This window comes from Sus scrofa, chromosome X (genome assembly GCF_054392235.1).
Source record: "Sus scrofa isolate SSC_HxYL_T2T_F1_AM1 chromosome X, Sscrofa_HxYL_maternal_Yorkshire_Landrace_v2.0, whole genome shotgun sequence".
NCBI lineage: Eukaryota > Metazoa > Chordata > Mammalia > Artiodactyla > Suidae > Sus > Sus scrofa.
This window is the reverse complement of record NC_139401.1, coordinates 46,880,695-46,900,867: the sequence shown is the minus strand read 5'-3', so window position 1 is coordinate 46,900,867 and position 20,173 is coordinate 46,880,695. Positions and strand designations below refer to the sequence as shown.

The following is a 20,173-nucleotide window of genomic DNA, read 5'->3' as shown; positions in this document are numbered from 1 at the left end:
ATCCTTCACCCACTGAGCGAGTCCAGGAATCGAACCCGCCACCTCATGGTTCCTAGTCGGATTCATTAACCACTGAGCCACGACGGGAACTCCTATGCATTTTCTCAGTTACTTCTCCCTCTTTGGATCTACGGCTGCCAGGCATGGAGGAAGAGGAAGAAGAGGAGGAGGAGGAGGAGGAAGAGGAAGAGGAGGAAGGGGGTGCAGGACATGTGGAACTCCTGCAGGAAGTTGTACCCAAGGAGAAGGTGGTACCCATCCCTGAGGGCAGCGCCTTCTTCTGCCTCAGCCAAACCAACCCGTGAGTGCTGGGAATATGGGGGGGGGGGCGCATGAGGTGCTGGGGTCGGCGGGGAGATCCAGGGTGGGGGGCATGGCCTGATGCCACAGGGCCCATGATGTATCCTTGGGCTCCCTGGGTCCACTCTGTGGCCCCGAGTTCTGACCATGGCCCATTGTCCACTCCCCAGGCTGAGGAAGGCCTGCCACACCCTCATCCACCATCACGTCTTCACCAATCTCATCCTGGTGTTCATCATCCTCAGCAGTGTGTCCCTGGCCGCTGAGGACCCCATCCGAGCCCACTCTTTCCGCAACCATGTGAGTTTTGGGCTAGGGGCTTGGGGGACACTCCCAGGGGTGTCCGACTGGGCACAGGCTGGGCCAGGGTGGATGCAGGGAGAAGACCCCTAGTCGGGCAGAGAGAGAGAGGCGCGATAAGGGCAGCTGCTGCAGCGCAAGCCTTTACTGTGTGTGCAACACGCTTGGGGAGGTGGTCAGTATCTGGCCGAGGAGGAAGCTGTCTGTGCTCAGAGGTTGAACAGAGGAAGGATACCCATGTAGCTGGGTAAAGGCAGAGGAGCCCAAATCTCAAGCTTTGTCTTCCTTTCTTCTTCTTCTTCTTCTTCTTCTTCCTCCCCCCATCCCCTCCCCCTCCTCCCCCCTCCCTCTCCCCCTCCTCCCGTCCCCATTCTTCTTCTTCTTTTTCTTGTTCTTCTGCTTCTGCTCCAGCTCCTGCTCCTTCTTATTTTTTGCTTTCTTAAGGCTGCACCTGTGGCACATGGAAGTTTCCAGGCTAGGGGTCGAATCAGAGCTACAGCTGCCGGCCTACGCCACAGTTCCTAGCAACATGTGATCTGAGCCGCATCTGTGACCTACGCTGCGCTCACGGCAACACCAGATCCTTAACCCTCTGAGCAGGGCCAGGGATCGAACCCTCATCCTCATGGATACTAGTTGAGTTCGTAACCTGCTGAGCCACAGTGGGAACTCCTCAGGCTTTGTCCTTCTGATGGCCAAGGCTTTTTTGCCTTGTAGAGAAATCTTTGATGGTGATGAGAGAGAGAGAAAGAGAGACAGGGAGGGGAGGAGGGGGGGAAGAGAGGCGCAGCAAAACTTAGTGAGCCGTACCCACACCTAGGATCCCCCTCAGCCATGACTCGATGGCTCTTTCTCTTTCCCCAGATTCTGGGGTACTTCGATTATGCCTTCACCTCCATTTTCACTGTGGAGATTCTACTGAAGGTGACTAGTGGGCACCCCCCTCATCATACTCCCAGTTGTCCCAACCTACTCCCCACCCCGCTGCAGCCCACCTCTCCTGTATCCACCGCCAACTCCCCTCTCTATCCCTGGCTCTGGGATCTATCTCACCCGATGTCCTTCTCCCACCCCACCCCCAGATGACAGTGTTCGGGGCTTTCCTGCACCGTGGCTCCTTCTGCCGTAGCTGGTTCAATCTGTTGGATCTGCTAGTGGTCAGCGTGTCCCTCATCTCCTTTGGCATCCAGTGAGTGAGGCCCTGCCCACCCCATTCCTCCCAGAGCCAAAGCCAGGCCCCGGGCCATGGCCTGAGGACTGCCCCCTCCCCAGCTCCAGCGCCATCTCGGTGGTGAAGATTCTGCGAGTACTCCGAGTACTGCGGCCCCTCCGAGCCATCAACAGAGCCAAAGGACTCAAGGTAACCCCGCTCCACCCAAATCCTCAGGACCCAGACCCCGCCCCGCCCCGGGGGCCCGGATCCCAGATCAGATCGGCCACGTGCGGTGACGCATGACCGCAGAGCTTAGATCCAATATATAACCACATGGCCCCTGACCACTGGCCACGTGGCCTGATCCCGTGTTCCTTACAAGTGACCACACATTCTTTAGCAAAGGCCACACACTTGTGGGATCCACGTCACATGTGGCCACAGACCCCTGCCTGGCAAACACTTATTTCTGGTTGGTGCCCACACCCCTGCCCCATGACCACGTGTCCCTGACCACACATAGTCCCTCAGCCAAGACCACATATTCCCAATCCAAGTCCCTGAGCGCTCTCCCTGCCCAGAGTCCCTGCCCCGAGTCCCTGCCCCGGGGCCGCCATGGCCTGCGGGCGGTATCCAGGAGCCGTATGTGTGGGTGCCTGCAGCACGTGGTGCAGTGTGTGTTCGTAGCCATCAGGACCATCGGGAATATCATGATCGTGACCACACTCCTGCAATTCATGTTCGCCTGCATTGGCGTGCAGCTCTTCAAGGTAGGAGGAAACCCTGGCGGGAGGCCCAGGCATGAGTCAAGGCCGGGGTGGGGGCAGGGGGATGAACAGCGTGCTGCTTGACAAATATCCTTCCTGCAGGGGAAATTCTACAGTTGCACCGATGAGGCCAAACACACACCCCAAGAATGCAAGTGAGTGCCCGAAACCCCGCCCTCCACGGAGCCCAGGACCTCTCCCAAAAGTCCCAAGAGGCCCCTAGATGTCACCCAGGCCTCCAAAACCCCCTAGAGCTTTCGCCCAAGAACTGTAGAACCCCCTAGATTTTATCAAGCCCCGCCCCCCAAGACGCCAGAATTTCTCAAGTTCCCAAAATACACCCCCAGAACTCTCCCAAGAACTGCAAAGAACCTCAAATCTCATCAGTCCCTAATAGGTCCCCTGATACCTCCCCAAACCCCCTCTCTACACTCCAGACTCCCCAGAAATTCCCATCCCACCCACTAAGTCCCCAGCTTCCATCTTGAGATGCCTGTAGAGGGTAATAGTTAACTGAAATCAGATGTTCCTGGTTGAAATTCATCTCTCGAGACCAGAGATGTTTCACCTTGCTGAACCCCACTTTCCTCAGTTGATAAGTGGGTGGTGGAGTTCCTGTCACGGCACAGCGGAAACAATCCGACTAGGAACCACGAGGTTGCGGGTTCGATCCCTGGCCTCATTCAGTGGGTTAAGGATCTGACATTGCTGTGGCTGTGGTGTAGGCCAACAGCTGTAGCTCTGATTTGATCCCTAGCCTGGGAACTTCCACATACCTTGGGTGCGGCCCTAAAAAGACAAAAAGAAAAAAGGGGGTAAAAAGAGTGTGGACCTTGCAAAGTTGTTGGGAGGAGTAAATGAGTTACTACACGGAGCACATACTACAATGTAAAATTACTACCTATAAAGCCTAGCTCAGTGCCTGGCATATGCTTGGTGCTGGTAAATGTTGGCTTTTATTAGCATTACTTTTTCGGAAATGCCCATTGTGGCTCAGCAGTATGGAACCCAACTAGTATCGAAGAGGACACTGGTTTGGTCTCTGACCTCACTCAGTGGGTTAAGGATCCAGCGTTGCCGTGAGCCTTGCTATAGGTCACAGATCGGCTCGGATCTGGCATTGCTGTGGCTGTGGTATAGACCAGCAGCTATAGCTCTGATTCAACCCCTAGCCTGGGAACCTCCATGTGCCGAGGGTGTGGCCCAGAAAAACCAAATAATAGATAAATAAATAAATAAATAAATAAAGGCATTACGTTTTCCTGGAGGGCAATGATGATGCGGATGCTGATGCTAGCTAACATATATGGTACCAACAATGTGCCAGACACCATTCTCAATGACCGATAAAGTTGATCCTTATAGGAGTTCCCATCGTGGCTCAGCAGTTAACGAACCTGACTAGCACCATGAGGATGCGGGTTCAATCCCTGGCCTCACTCAGTGGGTTGAGGATCCGACTTTGCCGTGAGCTGTGGTGTAGGTAACAGACACGGCTCAAATCCCAAGTTTCTGTGGCTGTGGCCTTAGCCCAGAGGTTGCAGCTCCGATTGGACCCCTAGCCTGGGAACCTCCATATGCTGTGGGTGCGGCCCTAAAAAGACAAAAAGACAGAAAAAAATTCATCCCTATAACAAGGCAGGAAATGCATTCTGTCATTATCCTTATTTCATAAATGGAAAAAAAAAAAACCCTGAAGCACAAAGATTAAATGCCCAAGGTCACCCGGCCAGTAAATGGAAGGGCAGGATTGGAACCCAGGCTCTCTAGCTCCATCACGATGCCCTCCACCACTATGCCCATACCGGAGACAACCAGTCCCCTTTCCTCAGCTCCCCACCCCTCCTCACCCACCCCGCATGTCTGCAACATCCACAGGGGCTCCTTCCTGGTGTACCCCGATGGAGATGTGTCACGGCCCCTGGTCCGGGAGCGGCTCTGGGTCAACAGCGATTTCAACTTTGACAATGTCCTTTCAGCCATGATGGCCCTGTTCACGGTCTCCACCTTCGAAGGCTGGCCTGCGTGAGGGCAAGGGCCCCGGGGATGGGCAGGGGACTGGGCAGGAGTCGCTAGAGGATTGGTTTGGGTTATCCTGAGGATGGGTGGAAGGGTATCTTGGGATGTGACCAAGGTCTCTGGAGACTGGATAGGGGTCTCTGGGGACGGGTGGGTGTATCAGAGGACTAGGTGGGGATCTCTCCCAGAAGTTGGCTGGGGGTGCTTTGGTGACCTGGGTTGGGGAGCCTCCAAGAATTGGGTCGAGGTCTCTGAGGTAATAGATGGAAGTCTAGGAGTTCCCGTCGTGGCTCAGTGGTTAAGGAATCCGACTAGGAACCATGAGGTGGCGGGTTGGATCCCTGGCCTCGCTCAGTGGGTCAAGGATCCGGAGTTGCCGTGAGCTGTGGTGTAGGTCGCAAAAGCGGCTCGAATCTGGCATTTCTGTGGCTCTGGTGTAGGCTGGTGGCTACAGCTCTGATTTGACCCCTAGCCTGGGAACCTCCATATGCCACGGGTGTGGCCCTAAAAAGACAAAAAGACCAAAAAAAAAAAAAATAGATGGACGTCTAGGAGGACTGGGTGGAGGTCTCAGAGGAGATGGAGCTGGAGATTCAGGGATTTGCAGACGGCTGCCCACATCTTTGAGAGTACCAGCTGAAGACATTTGGGAGTGATGGAGCAAGGAATTCAAGTTGATGGGATGGGAGAGTTAGAGATCTCAGGGGACTTCCAGGGAGCTGCCTGGGAATTTCAGGATGGCTGGAGGAGAACAGAGGGTCTCTGGGAATGTAAGGGATTTGGAGGTCTTTGAGGGCCTGATGGGGATCTCTTGAGGTAGGTGTGGAGGTCTCAGGTGGATTTGGGGATCTTTGGGGAAAATTCTGGGGGTGTCTAAGATCTCTGGGGGCAGGTGTGAGAGGTCTGGAATACCCCCTCGCTTGCCCCCACTGGCTCCTCAGGCTGCTCTACAAGGCCATTGATGCACATGCAGAGGACAAGGGCCCCATCTACAACTACCACGTGGAGATCTCAGTGTTCTTCATTGTCTATATCATCATCATTGCCTTCTTCATGATGAACATCTTTGTGGGCTTCGTCATCATCACCTTCCGTGCCCAGGGCGAGCAGGAATACCAAGACTGTGAGCTAGACAAGAACCAGGTGACCCCTGAGCCCCGAAGCTCCAACCCCCACCCACCCACCCTCTTGCCTGGGGACCCCACCACTCACGCTTGCCTCGTACCCATATGCAGCGCCAATGCGTAGAGTATGCCCTCAAGGCCCAGCCACTCCGCCGCTACATCCCCAAGAACCCACATCAGTATCGCGTGTGGGCCTCTGTGAACTCTGCTGCCTTCGAGTATCTCATGTTCCTGCTCATCCTGCTCAACACGGTTGCTCTAGCCATGCAGGTCTGAACACCCCACCCTGACCCCTTTCGTACACCTGACCCTATTTTGTCCACACACCTCCTTGGGACCCATCAGGAATTCTTTAGGCTGCAAGTAACTAAACCACAACTGACATAGACGTAAGCGTTAAAGGCATCTGCCATATTTCTTTAAATCTAAGGCCAATAATCATAAGTTGCCTCCTGATTTCAGAGATGGAAGAATATGAAAAAAATCAGCAGGGGGCAGTCGTAAATTGCCACTGACTGTGAGATGCACCTCAATTTCAGAGATTCTAAAATGTGAAAATATGTGCATCCTGGAGTCAATGACATATGATAGTTACCTCATATAACAAGCAGTACAGAGGTAGGTTATTTGCTCATTGCTCATCAGGGATCTTGGATCTGTCTTTCTGCTCCACTATTCTTAGCAAGTTGGCTTCATTCGCATGATTGTTGCTTCATGGTCACAAAGTGGCTGCCACAGCTCCAGGCATCAAAACCACATTCAAGGCAGGAAAAAAGGAGGGAAGGCTACACCAAGGGACTTTCTTTGTTTGAGCCTTTTATTGGAAACCAAAAATATTTTTCACAGAAGCTGCCCAAGGAGCAGCAGACTTATGTTTCTGCCTCATTGGTCAGTACTAGCTGCAAGGAAAATTAGGAACTCAAGAACTGGGCTTTTAAATATCCATAATGGGAGACAGAGAGTGTGAGAGGTTGGGCCAACTCATAATGCTATCACATGCTCAGACTCACCTCAGTCCAAGCTAGAGAATCTTTGGTGGGGAGGGGTCGCCTCAGCTTCAGGACATTCCCCACACCTGAGTTTCTCCCCCAGCACTATGAGCAGACTGCTCCCTTCAACTATGCCATGGACATCCTCAACATGGTCTTCACTGGCCTCTTCACTGTTGAGATGGTGCTCAAAATCATCGCCTTCAAACCCAAGGTACCTCTCCAGCCTGGGACCTATTCCTTAGGGTGGAGCTCATTGCAGAGTTTGGGGGCGGGAACAGCAACCAGGAAATCATGGGAGAGGAGAGGGACCTTCAGGATGCAGCCCTATCCTGTGGTCTGAGCCAGGCCCTGCCTCCCCAGTGGTCCCCACCCCAACTCCTGGACCCATAGCCTAGCTTGCTAGCTCTGAGAAGACAGGGCACTCCTTTCCTCCCATTTACAGCATTACTTTACTGATGCCTGGAACACATTTGATGCTCTTATCGTGGTGGGCAGCGTAGTGGACATTGCTGTTACTGAAGTCAACGTAAGAACTGGCCTCTTCACTAACCCACTCTCCCTCTAACCACCTTCCCCCACCTCAGCCCCAGGGATTTCTTTCACACATGTAGGTGGTTCCCACTCACATCCACCCCACTCCTGGAGACTCAGAGCTCCTTCCTCTAACTCTATCCCTTCTGAGTCTCTGTTGGGTTCAGCCAAAGCCCCCTTCTACCAGTTCCCCCTCATTCATTTGCAAGGTATCCTCTGGCTCCACCATCTCCTAAAATGACTCTCCTATTATTTCTTATCATTTCCTTCATTGCCTCTTCATCCTCCTCCATGGGCCCCATCATCTATACCAACTGCTCCTTTGGCTCCATCACCTCTTCTGACTCCTTCATTGGCTTTGGTTCCTCCACCGACACCATCGTCTCCAACCCTGGGTCTTCATCAACACTGACTGCACCGTTGACTCCATCATCTCCTTCATTGGGTACTACATGTTCTCAATGGACAATGCTGCTGGTTCCATATCTCCATCAATGGCTTCTCCATTTGGTCCTCCATCGGTTCTCTCATCTTCACGAAACCACTGGCTCCATCATTTCCTCCACTGACTCCAATATCTCTCCTCCATCATCTCCTGTGCCCTCTCCTCTCCCTATGACTCTCATTACCAACATTTGCCTCATCTATCCTGATCCATACCCTTCCTCATCATCCCTTGGATGATAACTCTACCATTCACTGTCCCCCTCCATCTGCTCCATCGTTCCTCCCCTTGTTCATTTGGGCCTGTGATCTCATCAACTCTTCCATCACTTCTGTTTTGGCAATATCCCCCTCAGAACGGTGGCCACCTTGGCGAGGTAGCCCCCTCACCTTACAACAGGGACTCTCTGCTTCTTTCCTCCCCTACCCCCCTTTCCTTTCTTCCTTAGAAATGCTCCCTGACCACCCTGGGGCCTGGGTTCTGAGGGATTTGGGGGCAGTGGGGGGGGGTACAAAGCATGAGACAGGGAAGTGGCTGGGAGCAAATGTGGACTGAGCATACCCACCCAACCCCAGAGTTCTGAGGATAGTTCCCGCATTTCCATCACCTTCTTTCGCCTCTTCCGAGTCATGCGGCTGGTCAAGCTTCTCAGTAAGGGGGAAGGGATTCGCACGTTACTCTGGACATTCATCAAGTCCTTTCAGGTAAACCCCCCTCTACTCCTTTGTCCACCCCTCACCCCCACCTCATACCTCTTAGTGTCTCCTTCTACCACCCCCAGAACTACATCTTCCAGCATGCCATACCCATCCACATCTTATCATTTCCAGTTTTCTCTCGTTTCTGGGCTTTCAATTCCCAACATGTCTTGGCCTTGTTGACCTTACTCTATTGTATATAATACTATGCCCACGTTTGGGAGAACTTGGCAAGTCATGGGCACTTTGGGAATGGACCACAGCTCTTCACCGGCCCAGGCTTGAGAGAGCAGTGCATTCTGGGGCTGACAGTTCTCTGCCTGGACCTGAATATCTATCCTCCTCTCCACCCCCATAGGCCTTGCCCTATGTGGCTCTTCTCATCGCAATGATATTCTTCATTTATGCAGTCATTGGGATGCAGGCAAGTAGGGACCCTAGGGAGCATCCCTCAGGCCCTCCTCTGCTGAATGGGGTTAGGTAGGAAATGCACCCAAAGTAGAGGTGGAAAGACAGACACTCAGACAAGCTGGATGACCCTGAGTCAGTCCATACGTCTGTGAAATGGGGTCAGCCATGCCTACCTGTCAGTGTTGTGAGGCTCCTCTGGGTGATAGATGTTATGAAATGGGGAGGAACCTGGAGAGGCACAGGTTCACCCCTCTGACACAGCTCCATGTGCCCACAGATGTTCGGCAAAGTGGCTCTTCAGGATGGCACACAAATCAACCGAAACAACAATTTCCAGACCTTTCCACAGGCTGTTCTGCTTTTGTTCAGGTGACCTATGTCCTTCTCCCCTGCTACTTCGATCCCCAGCATGCTCTTGGGTGCCCACACATCCTCTCTGTGTTCCACAGTGCCTGAGCTGAGGAAATAATAGGGCAGCGTGGGGCTCTAGGGAGTTCCCACCATGGCTCAGTGGGTTACTAACCTGACAAGTATCCATGGGGCTGGTGACATTATGGGGGCTGGTGAGGGTGACGAGATGACCTGCTTCTTGCCAGGGGCTTCACCCAGCAAAGATAGCATTTCAATATTTTAAAAGCTGGTATATAGAGCTCCTGTCCTGGCTTAGTGGTTAAGAACCCGACTAGTATCCATGAGGGTGTGGGTTTGATCCCTGGCCTTGCTCAGTGGGTTAAGGATCCAGCATTGCCGTGAGCTGTGGTGTAGGCTGGCAGCTGCAGCTCCGATTCGACTCCTAGCCTGGGAACTTCCAAATGCCATGGGTTTGGCCCTAAAAAAAAAAAAAAAGCATGCAGTGCCATATTGCCTGAGACATTTTCTGGCTGTGTTCTTTCAGAATATTCTATCCTTGGAGTTCCCATCATGGCTCAGTGGTTAACAAATCCGACTAGGAATCATGAGGTGGCGGGTTCGATCCCTGACCTGGCTCAGTGGGTTAAGGATCCGGCATTGCCGTGAGCTGTGGTGTAGGTCGCAGACGCGGCTCAGATCCCGAATGGCTGTGGCTGTGGTGTAGGCCGGTGGCTACAGCTCCGATTGGACTCCTAGCCTGGGAACCTCCATATGCCGTGGGTAGAGCCCTGGAAAAAGACCCCAAAAAAAGAGAAAAAGACAAAAGAATATTCTATCTTCAGCCATCCTTTTTCTGGCTGCAAGATGTATCCCTTTCATAGGGCTCAACATCCCATCTATAAAACTCAAACATTACTATCATCAACACGGTCATACCAGCTTTTTTTTTTTTTTTTTTGTCTTTTGTCTTTTGTCTTTTTAGGCCCACACCCGTGGCATATGGAGGCTCCCAGGCTAGGGGTCCAATCAGAGCTATAGCCACTGGCCTATGCCACAGCCACAGCCACGTGGGATCCAGGTCACGTCCATGACCTACACCACAGCTCACGGCAATGCCAGATCCTTAACCCACTGAGCGAGGCCAGGGATCGAACACACATCCTCATGGATGCTAGTTGCGTTTGTTAACCACTGAGCCACGACAGAAATTCCACATGCCAGCTTTTAAAATATTGAAATGTGGAGTTCTTATCATGGCTTAGTGGTTAACAAATCTGACCAGGACCCATGAGGTTTCGGGTTCAATTCCTGGCCTCTCTCAGTGGGTTAAGGATCCGGCATTGCCATGATCTGTGGTATAGGTCGTAGACGCAGCTCAGATCCCGTGTGGCTGTGGCTGTGGTGTAGGCCAGCGGCTACAGCTCCGATTAGACCCCTAGCCTGGGAACCTCCATGTGCTGCAGGTGCGGCCCTAGAAAAAGACAAAAAAAAAAAAAAAATCTTGAAATGCTATCTTTGCCAGGTGTAGCCCCTGGCAAGAAGCAGGTCATCTCCTCACCCTCCCAGCCCCCATAATGTCCTTTGTCATGACTTTATAGCCTCCACTCCACGATGGCACCCCTGTATGACCCCTAGGTGTGCTACTGGTGAGGCATGGCAGGAGATAATGCTTGCCAGCCTTCCTGGGAGCCGGTGTGACCCCGAATCTGACTATGGCCCTGGTGAGGAGTTTAGCTGTGGTAGCAATTTTGCCATCGCCTATTTTATCAGCTTCTTCATGCTCTGTGCCTTCCTGGTAAGGACCATTTCCCCGCAACCACCCCCACTGCCCTGGGGGCTGGCCCTTTGGGGTCTGGGGATGAGGGCAGGGCCCCAGATCTTCAGAGTGGTTGACAGGGCTGGCCTGATGACCAGATCAAACCAGGGACTTGGGACTCGGTGCCCATATAAGCTTCCTTCGTCCTCCTACCAACCCCCACACCCTGCTGTGCCCTTCGCCTAACCTCCCCTACTTGCTGGCCCACAGATCATAAACCTCTTTGTGGCTGTGATTATGGACAACTTTGATTATCTGACCAGAGACTGGTCCATCCTGGGCCCCCATCACCTTGATGAATTCAAGAGGATCTGGTCTGAATATGACCCTGGGGCCAAGTACGCCCTCTAACCCCATCCCTGGGATTCCAGAGGATCGTGCATTGCCTCACATGGTCCTCTAACCCCAGAACCTGACCCGTGCCTCTCGTTACCCAGTCAGTAGATGCCCTTCCCTGGCAGGCTCTGGGGGTGTTGGAGGGGGAAGGGAGGGATGATCTGGTAGGGCCTTGAGAAAGGACTCGAGGGGGTACCTCCAACCCAGTCCACCCCCACCTTCCCCAGAGGCCGCATCAAACACCTGGATGTGGTTGCCCTGCTGAGACGCATCCAACCCCCACTGGGATTCGGGAAGCTATGCCCACACCGAGTGGCCTGCAAGGTCTGTGCACCTGCCCACCACCGCCTCTGAAAGGACGTGGGCAGGAACCAGCGGGGGTGGGCAGGAACCTTGCCTTGGGTGGGGAGGGGTGTTTGGTGGCAATCCTCAAAGGTTTCTGCCCTTGGGCATTCGTGCCTGCATCCCCAGCCTTTGCCCAAAGTGGGTCTTCTGTCCCCGATGTGCGCAGAGACTCGTGGCGATGAACATGCCTCTCAACTCAGATGGGACAGTTACATTCAACGCCACACTCTTTGCCCTGGTTCGGACATCCCTGAAGATCAAGACCGAAGGTGTGCGGGGGAGGAGGGGGAGGGGCCGGAGTGGGACGTCCCTGGGGAAAATGCCAGGAGCAAATCAACTAAGGGATGGGTCCCACTCCTGGCTCTGGACCCCAACCTAGGTGACTTTGTCTTCTCCAGGCTTGTTTTCCCATCGGTCCAGTGGGGCCGGTGTGTGGCTGCGGTAGAAGCTTGGTAAGCCCCCTCCGACAGTGAGGGCGTGACCGTGAAGGGCTCTTCCCATTGGCTCATGCCTTACATCCTCTCCCAATGCAGGGAACCTGGAGCAAGCCAATCAGGAGCTGCGGATTGTCATCAAAAAGATCTGGAAGCGGATGAAGCAAAAGCTGCTCGATGAGGTCATCCCGCCGGCTGACGGTGAGCTAGCCCCACCCCAGGTCCTTAAGCCCGCCTCTGAATGTCGATGATTGCTCACCATTGCCAAACCAGCACGAGCTGGAGAGGGAGGGGAGCGGGGAGGCGGAGTCCGTGCCGAGGGTTGGGTGGGGGAGAGGGGGGGAAGCCAAGGACTCCTGAGTGACCTTGCCTCCTCTCCCTTGCCCCCAGAGGAGGAGGTTACCGTGGGCAAATTCTACGCCACATTCCTGATCCAGGACTATTTCCGCAAATTCCGGCGGAGGAAAGAAAAGGGGCTGCTAGGCACGGAGGCCCCCCCAAGCACGTCCTCTGCCCTTCAGGTCCTGGGAGCAGGGCCTGGGATGGGTGGGGGGTATGTGGGAGCGCTGTGGCTGAGGCTGACTGCCTGCTCGAGCTCATGGAGCCCATGTCACAGATGAGGAAACTGAGGCCGCAGGACCCACCAGAGGGTCAGGGGTGGCTGTGGGGCGCCTTCCACCACCCCACACTCCTACTCAGGGCCAGAAAAGTTTTAGACCCTGAGATGCCCGCTCCCCCGTTTTTCCACCCCCGCCTCCCCACAGGCTGGTCTGAGGAGCCTGCAAGACCTGGGTCCTGAGATCCGGCAGGCCCTCACTTGTGACACAGATGAGGAGGAGGGGGAAGAGGGACGGGAAGGAGAGGAGGAGGAAGAGGAGAAGGACCCAGAAACGTACAAAGTAAGGACAATAAGCTTTCACTCGCCCAGGAACTCTTTTTTTTTTTTTTTTTTTTTTTTTTGTATTTTTGCCTTTTCTAGGGCCACTCCCATGGCATATGGAGGTTCCCAGGCTAAGGGTCTAATCCGAGCTGTAGCCGCCAGCCTACACCACAGCCACAGCACCGCCAGATCTGAGCTGTGTCTGCAACCTACACCACAGCTCAAGGCAACGCCGGATCCTTAACCCGCTGAGCAAGGCTAGGGAGCGAACCCACAACCTCATGGTTCCTAGTTGGATTCGTTAACCACTGAGCTATGACGGGAACTCCTCCCCAAGGAACTTTTGATTGTAAAATAGCCCCCCTCAACTCCCAAGCGACTTCCATACTGCCCCTGCAAGTGGGTTTTTGGTTGGTTGGTGGCTTTTTAAGGCCACACTCGTAGCATATGGAAGTTCCCAGGCTAGAGGTCCAATCCGTGCTACAGCTGCTGGGATTCGAGCCGCGTCTGCGACATACACCACAGCTCATGGCAACGCCAGATCCTTAACCCACTGAGTGAGGCTAGGGATCCAACCTGCGTTCTCATGGATCCCTGTTGGGCTTGTTACTGCTGAGCACAACAGGAACTCCAACAAACAAGTGTTTGTTGGGCACCTCCCCCCCCCCCCCCCCCGTTGGAGGGTAAGGCCCAGAGTCAGCCCCTGGGGAGCTCACTGGAGACACACCATTTGACCAAGTGACTTAGATATAACCTGGATGCAAAGCTCAGCCCTGTGATTTCCACAGGCCTCCGTGGGCTCCCAGCCCCCATCCCGCCGGAGCTCTGTGATTTCTGTGTCTCTGCCTGCCGGGGACAAACCTCCAGATTCACTCTCCCTTGGACCCAGTGATGATGATGGGGGGGCTCTCAACTCCAGACAGCCCAGTGTGCCCCAGGCTGGGTCCCATGCCCACAGGTATGGCCGATGGTCTGGGGGAAAACAGGGATGCGGGTACTTCAGGGGGCGGTTGGGGGAGCATAAGAGGGCCTTCAAAATTTGGGAAGGATGGAGGGGGTTCAAGGGCTCGGGTGGGAACAGAGAATAATAAGAGATTGATATGAGAAAGGCAGTGCAAAGCTTAATGCAAAAAAAAAGCACATGAGGATGGAGTTGTGGCACAGCGGAAACGAATCCGACTAGGAACCTTGAGGTTGCGGGTTCGACCCCTGGCCTCGCTCAGTGAATTAAGGATCCGGCATTGCTGTGAGCTGTGGTGTAGGTTGCAGATGCAGCTGGATCTGGTGTTGCTATGGCTGTGGCTGTGGCTGGCAGCTGTAGCTCCGATTCGACCCCTAGCCTGGGAACCTCCATATGCTACTGGTGCGGCCCTAAAAGGCGAAAAAGAAAAAGAAAGCACATGATGGAGTTCCCAGGTGGCCTAGCGGTTAAAGACCCAGCGTTGTCACTGCTGTAGCTCAGATTACAGCTGTGACTCAGATTTGATCCCTGGCCCAGGAACTAACACAGGCTGCAGGTGCGGCAAACACACACACACACACAATGTGGAGGTAAATGGGGGGGGGTAAGTTCATTTTTTTTTTGTCTTTTGTCTTTTTAGGGCTGAACCCCCAGCATATGGAGGTTCCCAGGCTAGGGATCGAATCAGAGCTGTAGCCACCAACCTACATCACAGCCACAGCAATGCAGGATCAGAGCCGCATCTGCAACCTACACCACAGCTCACGGCAACACCGAATCCTTAACCCACTGAGCGAGGCCAGGGATCAAACCTGCCACCTCATGGTTCCTAGTTGGATTCATTAACCACTGAGCCACGACAGGAACTCCAAGTTCATTTTTAAAAAATTTTTAATATTTTAATTTTTTTGGCCACGCCTGCAGCATGTGGAAGTTCCTGGGCCAGAGGACGAACCCTTGCCACAACAGTGACCTGAGCCCCTACAGTGACAATGCCAGATCCTTAACCTTTGCACCCCAAGGGAACTCCGGGGGGGGTTAAGTTCAAATCCCAGCTCTGCCATTTTCTAGGTGACCTCGGGCTGGTCACTTAGTTTCCATGGTCCTCAATTTCCTCACCAGTGAAAGGGTGATGGGAAGATGAAATGAAGTCACACCTAGCTTTTACAGCCAACCCCCTCACCACCACCACCCAACACACTCTCAGTTTCTGTGTCTCCTCAACAGGCCAACTTTGATTTTTTTTAAAACTTTGGGTGCTTCCAATGAGACAAACACATATTAAGAGAAAGCCCATGTAGGAGTTCCCTTGTGGCGAAGGGGGTTAAGGACCCAGCATTGACACTGGCAGCGGCTCCAGCCACTGCCATGGTGCAGGTTCCACCCCTGACCCGGGAACTTCCACAAGCTGCAGGTGTGGCCAAAAACTAATAATAATAAAGCCCATGTCTGCTTTAGAATGATAACAGGTTATTTTTGTTATCTGAATTTTCCCAATTAAAAAAAAAAAAAACACTTAAAGCCCAGTGTTTCTGTTGAAGGTGGAGCATGGGATGAGAGGTAACCGGGGGTGCAGGGCCATATACTGGGGGGGGGATCTGGTCTACCTAACTTGCCCCACTTTCCCCAGGAGAAGCTCTGGGGTTCTCATTTTCACCATTCCGGAAGAGGAAAGTTCTCAGCCCAAAGGAAGCAAAGGGCAGGAGAAACAGGATGAACAAGAGGAAGTCCCCAGCCAGCACTCTGGCCACGACACGTAGGATGAGCCCATGAACCATGTGCGGGAGGGGAGGACTGATGGCATCCCACTGTGCATGCCCAGGTCTGAGCTCACCCCAGCCCTCCCTTCCGAACAGCCTCTCGTACCTAGATGAGCAGGCAGGGACTCCCCCACGCCCCATCCTTGTGCCACCTCACAGACCCCAGAGATACATGGATGGGCACCAAGCACCACGACGTCGTCTATTACCCCCAACACCGGCAGGTAAGAGTGGGCATGGGGAGTTCCCCTTCGTGGCTCAGTGGTTAACGAGTCTGACTAGGAACCATGAGGTTGCGGATACAATCCCTGGCCTTGCTCAGTGGGTTAAGGATCTGGCGTTGCCGTGAGCTGTGGTGTAGATTGCAGATGCGGCTTGGATCCCGCGTTGCTGTGACTGTGGTGTAGGCCAGCCGCTGTAGCTCTGATTTGACTCCTAGCCTGGGGACCTCCATATGCTGCGAGTGCAGCCCTAGAAATGGCAAAAAGACAAAAAAAAAAAAAGAGTGGGCATGGGTCCTGGGGACCCCCCCACCCCACCCCGCAACCAAGGGCCATCAGGGCAGAGGGCTTGGGAGGCACTGACATTTGTCTTTGTCCCCGGTGCCCCAAGGTCGAAAGCCTTCCTTCACCATCCAGTGTCTGCGGCGACAGGGCAGCTGTGAGGATTTACCCATCCCGGGCACCTATTATCGTGGGCGCAACTCGGGGCCCAGCAGGGCACAGGTGAGGTGGGAAAGGGGGGCTGAGGCCTGGAGGGGCGAGGGCAGCTTAGGCTGAATTTATCAAATACACTACAAGTCTGGCTTTTCTGAAAAAGGGGCACATAGGCATTCACACAATCATCACTGGACCTGTGACGTGGGTACTGTTATTAGCCCCAGTTGACAGATGAGGAAACTGAGACCCAGAGAGGCTTACCCAAGATCACGCAGCTAGTAAGTGGCAGAGATGAGATTTAAACGCAGGCCTTCTCAGAGTTCCCGCTATGGCCACGTCTTAGGAGCGCTGGGACACAAGGTCAATCCCTGGCCCAGCACAGTGGGTTAAGGATCTGATGTTGCCACAGCGGTGGCTCAGGTCTCACCTTTGGCTCAGATCTGATCCCTGGCCTGGGAGCTCCATATGCTGCGGGGCAGCCAAAAAAGAAAAAATAAATAAACCCAGATCTTCTCTGCTCTGAAATAAACTCAAGTCTGATTTATACCCATTGGACTTAATTATAGGTGTGTTTGGGGGAGGGGTAAGAGGGAGACAGGGGAGTGAGTCCTGGATCCTCATACCTGACCCTTTCAATCACTATGTCCCTGATGTTTATTTTGGTCCAGGGCTCCTGGGCCACCCCTCCTCAGCGGGGCCGGCTTCTATATGCCCCACTGTTATTGGTGGAGGAGGGTGCAGCCGGAGAAGGATACCTCGGCAAATCCAGTGGTCCACTTCGCACTTTCACCTGTCTGCCCGTGCCTGGAACCCACCCGGACCCCGGCCATGGCAAAAGGGGCAGCGCTGACAGCCTGGTGGAGGCCGTAAGTCCAGAGAGGGAGGGGGCAGGAGGGATGGGAGAGAAAGCGGGGAGAGGGGAGCTTGGGAAGGCAGGGAAAGGGGTCTCCAGTCTGTGCTGCACGCATAGCCATCACTTTGCTCGGCGACTTCTGCTCAGCATGATGTGTGCTTCCACTGACCTCCCTGCATGTCCTCATGGGTTCATCATTCATCCACACGGACCCCTGTTCACATGCTGCAGCAACTCCATGCTGGGCCCTCTGTCAACATTGACCTCCTCTGTGCCCCCCAGGTGCTCATCTCCGAGGGACTGGGCCTCTTTGCCCGCGACCCACGTTTCGTGGCTCTGGCCAAGCAGGAGATTGCAGATGCATGTCGCCTGACACTGGACGAGATGGACAGTGCTGCCAGTGACCTGCTGGCACAGGGGACCAGCTCCCTTTATAGTGATGAGGAGTCCATCCTCTCCCGCTTTGATGAGGAGGACCTGGGAGACGAGATGGCCTGTGTCCATGCCCTCTGAATTCCCACCTCTCCCCTACTGCTCAGTAAACCTCCAACCCTCCTTCCTTGGAAGGAGACAGGCATGGACCACACCCCTGGAGACAGGCATGGACCACCCAGCAGCCCCGATCCATCCACCCATCCATCCATCCATCCATCCCCTGTTTCAGCCCTGAGCCACTGCCCACACATGGGTATTTCCAGAAACCAGGACAGCCAGGCCTGATTATTCAGCGTCAGGGAAGGAGGGAGGAGGAGGAGGAGGAGGAAGAGACAGCAGCCAAAAAAAAGCTGGAGACAGAGTGGAGGTGGTGGGGGAAGGGAGGGTACTGGACAGAGATGAAAGACCGTGGAGAGAGAGGATGCGTGGGGGCTTGGATAGGGGCTTGGGGGAAAGGCAGAGATTCCACTTAGGGGTCAGGCAGATCAGACTGAGGCAGGGCAGATGGCTGGAAGGGAAAGGACAAGGAAACCTCCAGGAGAATCTTGCCAGTAGAAAGGCCTGGAGGTTAGAATTAGTCTGGCATGTGATGTGTCTTAAGCAGAGAGGTCCTCTGACAGCTTCAGGAATGTCAGGGAGGCTACGAAGGGATCACCCTGTCTCCTACCTCCCTGCTTCTGCCTGACAAAAAGGAAATCTGAATCTGTGGGTAGACGACATGGGTGACAGCAAAGGGCAAGGCTCTTAGCCTGTAGGAACCCACTCAGGGCCCAGCTGGCTCTCCGAAGACCAACTACCCCAGCCCCGAGACCCCAGAGATCCTCTTTCTGTTTCTTGCCCCACCTTAGTCATCACCCAACCTTTGGGATCTCATTCATTTAGTGCAAGTTTTTCAAGCATTTATTTTTACTTTATTTTATTTTATTTTATTTTTATTTTATTTTATTTGTCTTTTTAGGGCCATCCCCTCAGCATATGGAGGTTCCCTGGCTAGCGGCTGAATTGGAGCCACAGCTGCTGGCCCTTGCCGCAGCCACAGAAATGTGGGATCTGAGCTTCATCTGCAACCTACACCAGAGCTCATGGCAACGCTGGATCCTTAACCCACTGAGCGAGGCCAGGGATTGAACCTGCTTCCTCATGGATCCCAGTCGGGTTCGTTACCACTGAGCCACGACAGGAACTCCAGGCATTTATTTTGTGCCAGGCGCTATTCTGGCTTTCCCTCCGCACAAATGGAGCTGGCTTAGACATGTGATAGGGCTTGTCCAAAGTGGTAGTCAGGGGAGTTCCTGTTGTGGCTCAGCAGGTTATGAACCCACCTAGGATCCATGAGGATGCAAGTTTGATCCCTGGCCTCGCTCTGTGGGTTAAGGATCCGGCGTTGCCGTGTGCTGCTGGTGGAGGTTGTGGTGTAGGCTGGCAGCTGCAGCTCCGGTTCAACCCCTAGCCTAGGAACTTCCACATGCCACGGGTGTGGCCTTAAAAAGACAAAAATAAAAAAATAAATAAAAAGAAGAAGTGGTGGCCATCCCCACTCCAAAGGAATTGGAAGTAGTGTTGGAAGTGGCACCGGATGGGGCCCTCCCTGGGGAGGATCTGACCTAAGGTCTCCTCCCAGCTCTCCGAGCCGGGGTTTCTCACTGGTAACAATGGGTATCAATCGAGCCAGGGCTGAAATTTGAGGGAAGCCAGAATTGGAGACTAGGACTCGGAATATATAGAGTTGTGCTGGGTCTGGAAACAAAGGCTCGGAGTGGTTGGGCTGGTGTACAGGGGAAAGTAAGTCATGGGCATGGAAACAAGAGCAAAAAAAGGAGATTGTTGAGGGATAGGGTGGGACAAGCCACCTGAGGCCAGAGGATGTGGACCCTTGAATGCCAGGCTCCGACCCCTGGAATTTTTCCTGAAAGCAGTAGGGAAGCCACGGGAGGGATTTGAGCAGGGTGGTGACATAGTTAACTCTGAATTTTAAATAGACGCTCTGACGGCTGTGCTGAAAACAGAAGGGAGGGGAAGAGACTGGAGGTGCTAAAATTGGCAGGAATGATGGTCGCCTTAGCCAGGGGAGGTGGCAGAGGAGATGGTGAGAAGTGAGTAGATTCCGGAGATGTGTAGAAGATAAAATGAACCATGTATTGTGCCCGGTGCTAAATGTATTACAGTGATATCATGTTTCATCAGCGCAACAATCCTGTAAGTACCATTTTCAAGTATCTTACCTGTCCCAAGTCACACAGGAACAAATATTAGAGGTAGGATTCACATTCAAGCAACTGAATGTCAAAACCCATGCTCTTCCCCCAAAAGGGCAATAACTGGAAAGTACCCATTACATATTTGTGTGAATTTGAGTGTGTGTTTTTAAAAAATAGACATACAATATATAAAATAGATAATCAACAAGGGCCTACTGTATAGCACAGGGAACTCTACTCAATATTCTGTAACAATCTATATGGGGAAAAATCTGAAAAAAAGAACAGGTATATGTATAACTGAATCACTTTGCTGTACACCTGAAACTAACGCAACATTGTAAATCAACTACCATTAAAATTTTTTAAAAATGGGTAATACATTCAGATGGTTCAAAATTCAAA

General features: G+C 53.3%; 1 protein-coding gene across 1 annotated transcript in view; it reads left to right on the top strand.

Moving 5' to 3' along the window:
- Nucleotides 1-20,147, top strand: part of CACNA1F (calcium voltage-gated channel subunit alpha1 F) — a 35,128-nt gene extending 14,981 nt beyond the window's left edge. The window contains exons 20-48 of the mRNA XM_085006968.1: nucleotides 142-301; nucleotides 471-600; nucleotides 1,465-1,524; nucleotides 1,683-1,789; nucleotides 1,873-1,960; nucleotides 2,416-2,523; nucleotides 2,623-2,675; nucleotides 4,399-4,545; nucleotides 5,481-5,682; nucleotides 5,775-5,933; nucleotides 6,756-6,866; nucleotides 7,098-7,181; nucleotides 7,987-8,007; nucleotides 8,207-8,335; nucleotides 8,688-8,753; nucleotides 9,018-9,109; nucleotides 10,727-10,886; nucleotides 11,118-11,245; nucleotides 11,471-11,567; nucleotides 11,755-11,857; nucleotides 12,122-12,223; nucleotides 12,413-12,543; nucleotides 12,787-12,921; nucleotides 13,691-13,860; nucleotides 15,494-15,619; nucleotides 15,720-15,847; nucleotides 16,236-16,348; nucleotides 16,951-17,148; nucleotides 17,418-20,147. Coding sequence (XP_084863094.1) covers nucleotides 142-301; nucleotides 471-600; nucleotides 1,465-1,524; nucleotides 1,683-1,789; nucleotides 1,873-1,960; nucleotides 2,416-2,523; nucleotides 2,623-2,675; nucleotides 4,399-4,545; nucleotides 5,481-5,682; nucleotides 5,775-5,933; nucleotides 6,756-6,866; nucleotides 7,098-7,181; nucleotides 7,987-8,007; nucleotides 8,207-8,335; nucleotides 8,688-8,753; nucleotides 9,018-9,109; nucleotides 10,727-10,886; nucleotides 11,118-11,245; nucleotides 11,471-11,567; nucleotides 11,755-11,857; nucleotides 12,122-12,223; nucleotides 12,413-12,543; nucleotides 12,787-12,921; nucleotides 13,691-13,860; nucleotides 15,494-15,619; nucleotides 15,720-15,847; nucleotides 16,236-16,348; nucleotides 16,951-17,148; nucleotides 17,418-17,648 — 3,539 coding nt within the window. The 3' untranslated portion in view covers nucleotides 17,649-20,147. The remainder of the gene's footprint in view (nucleotides 1-141; nucleotides 302-470; nucleotides 601-1,464; nucleotides 1,525-1,682; nucleotides 1,790-1,872; nucleotides 1,961-2,415; nucleotides 2,524-2,622; nucleotides 2,676-4,398; nucleotides 4,546-5,480; nucleotides 5,683-5,774; nucleotides 5,934-6,755; nucleotides 6,867-7,097; nucleotides 7,182-7,986; nucleotides 8,008-8,206; nucleotides 8,336-8,687; nucleotides 8,754-9,017; nucleotides 9,110-10,726; nucleotides 10,887-11,117; nucleotides 11,246-11,470; nucleotides 11,568-11,754; nucleotides 11,858-12,121; nucleotides 12,224-12,412; nucleotides 12,544-12,786; nucleotides 12,922-13,690; nucleotides 13,861-15,493; nucleotides 15,620-15,719; nucleotides 15,848-16,235; nucleotides 16,349-16,950; nucleotides 17,149-17,417) is intronic.
- Nucleotides 20,148-20,173: the final 26 nt, after the last annotated feature.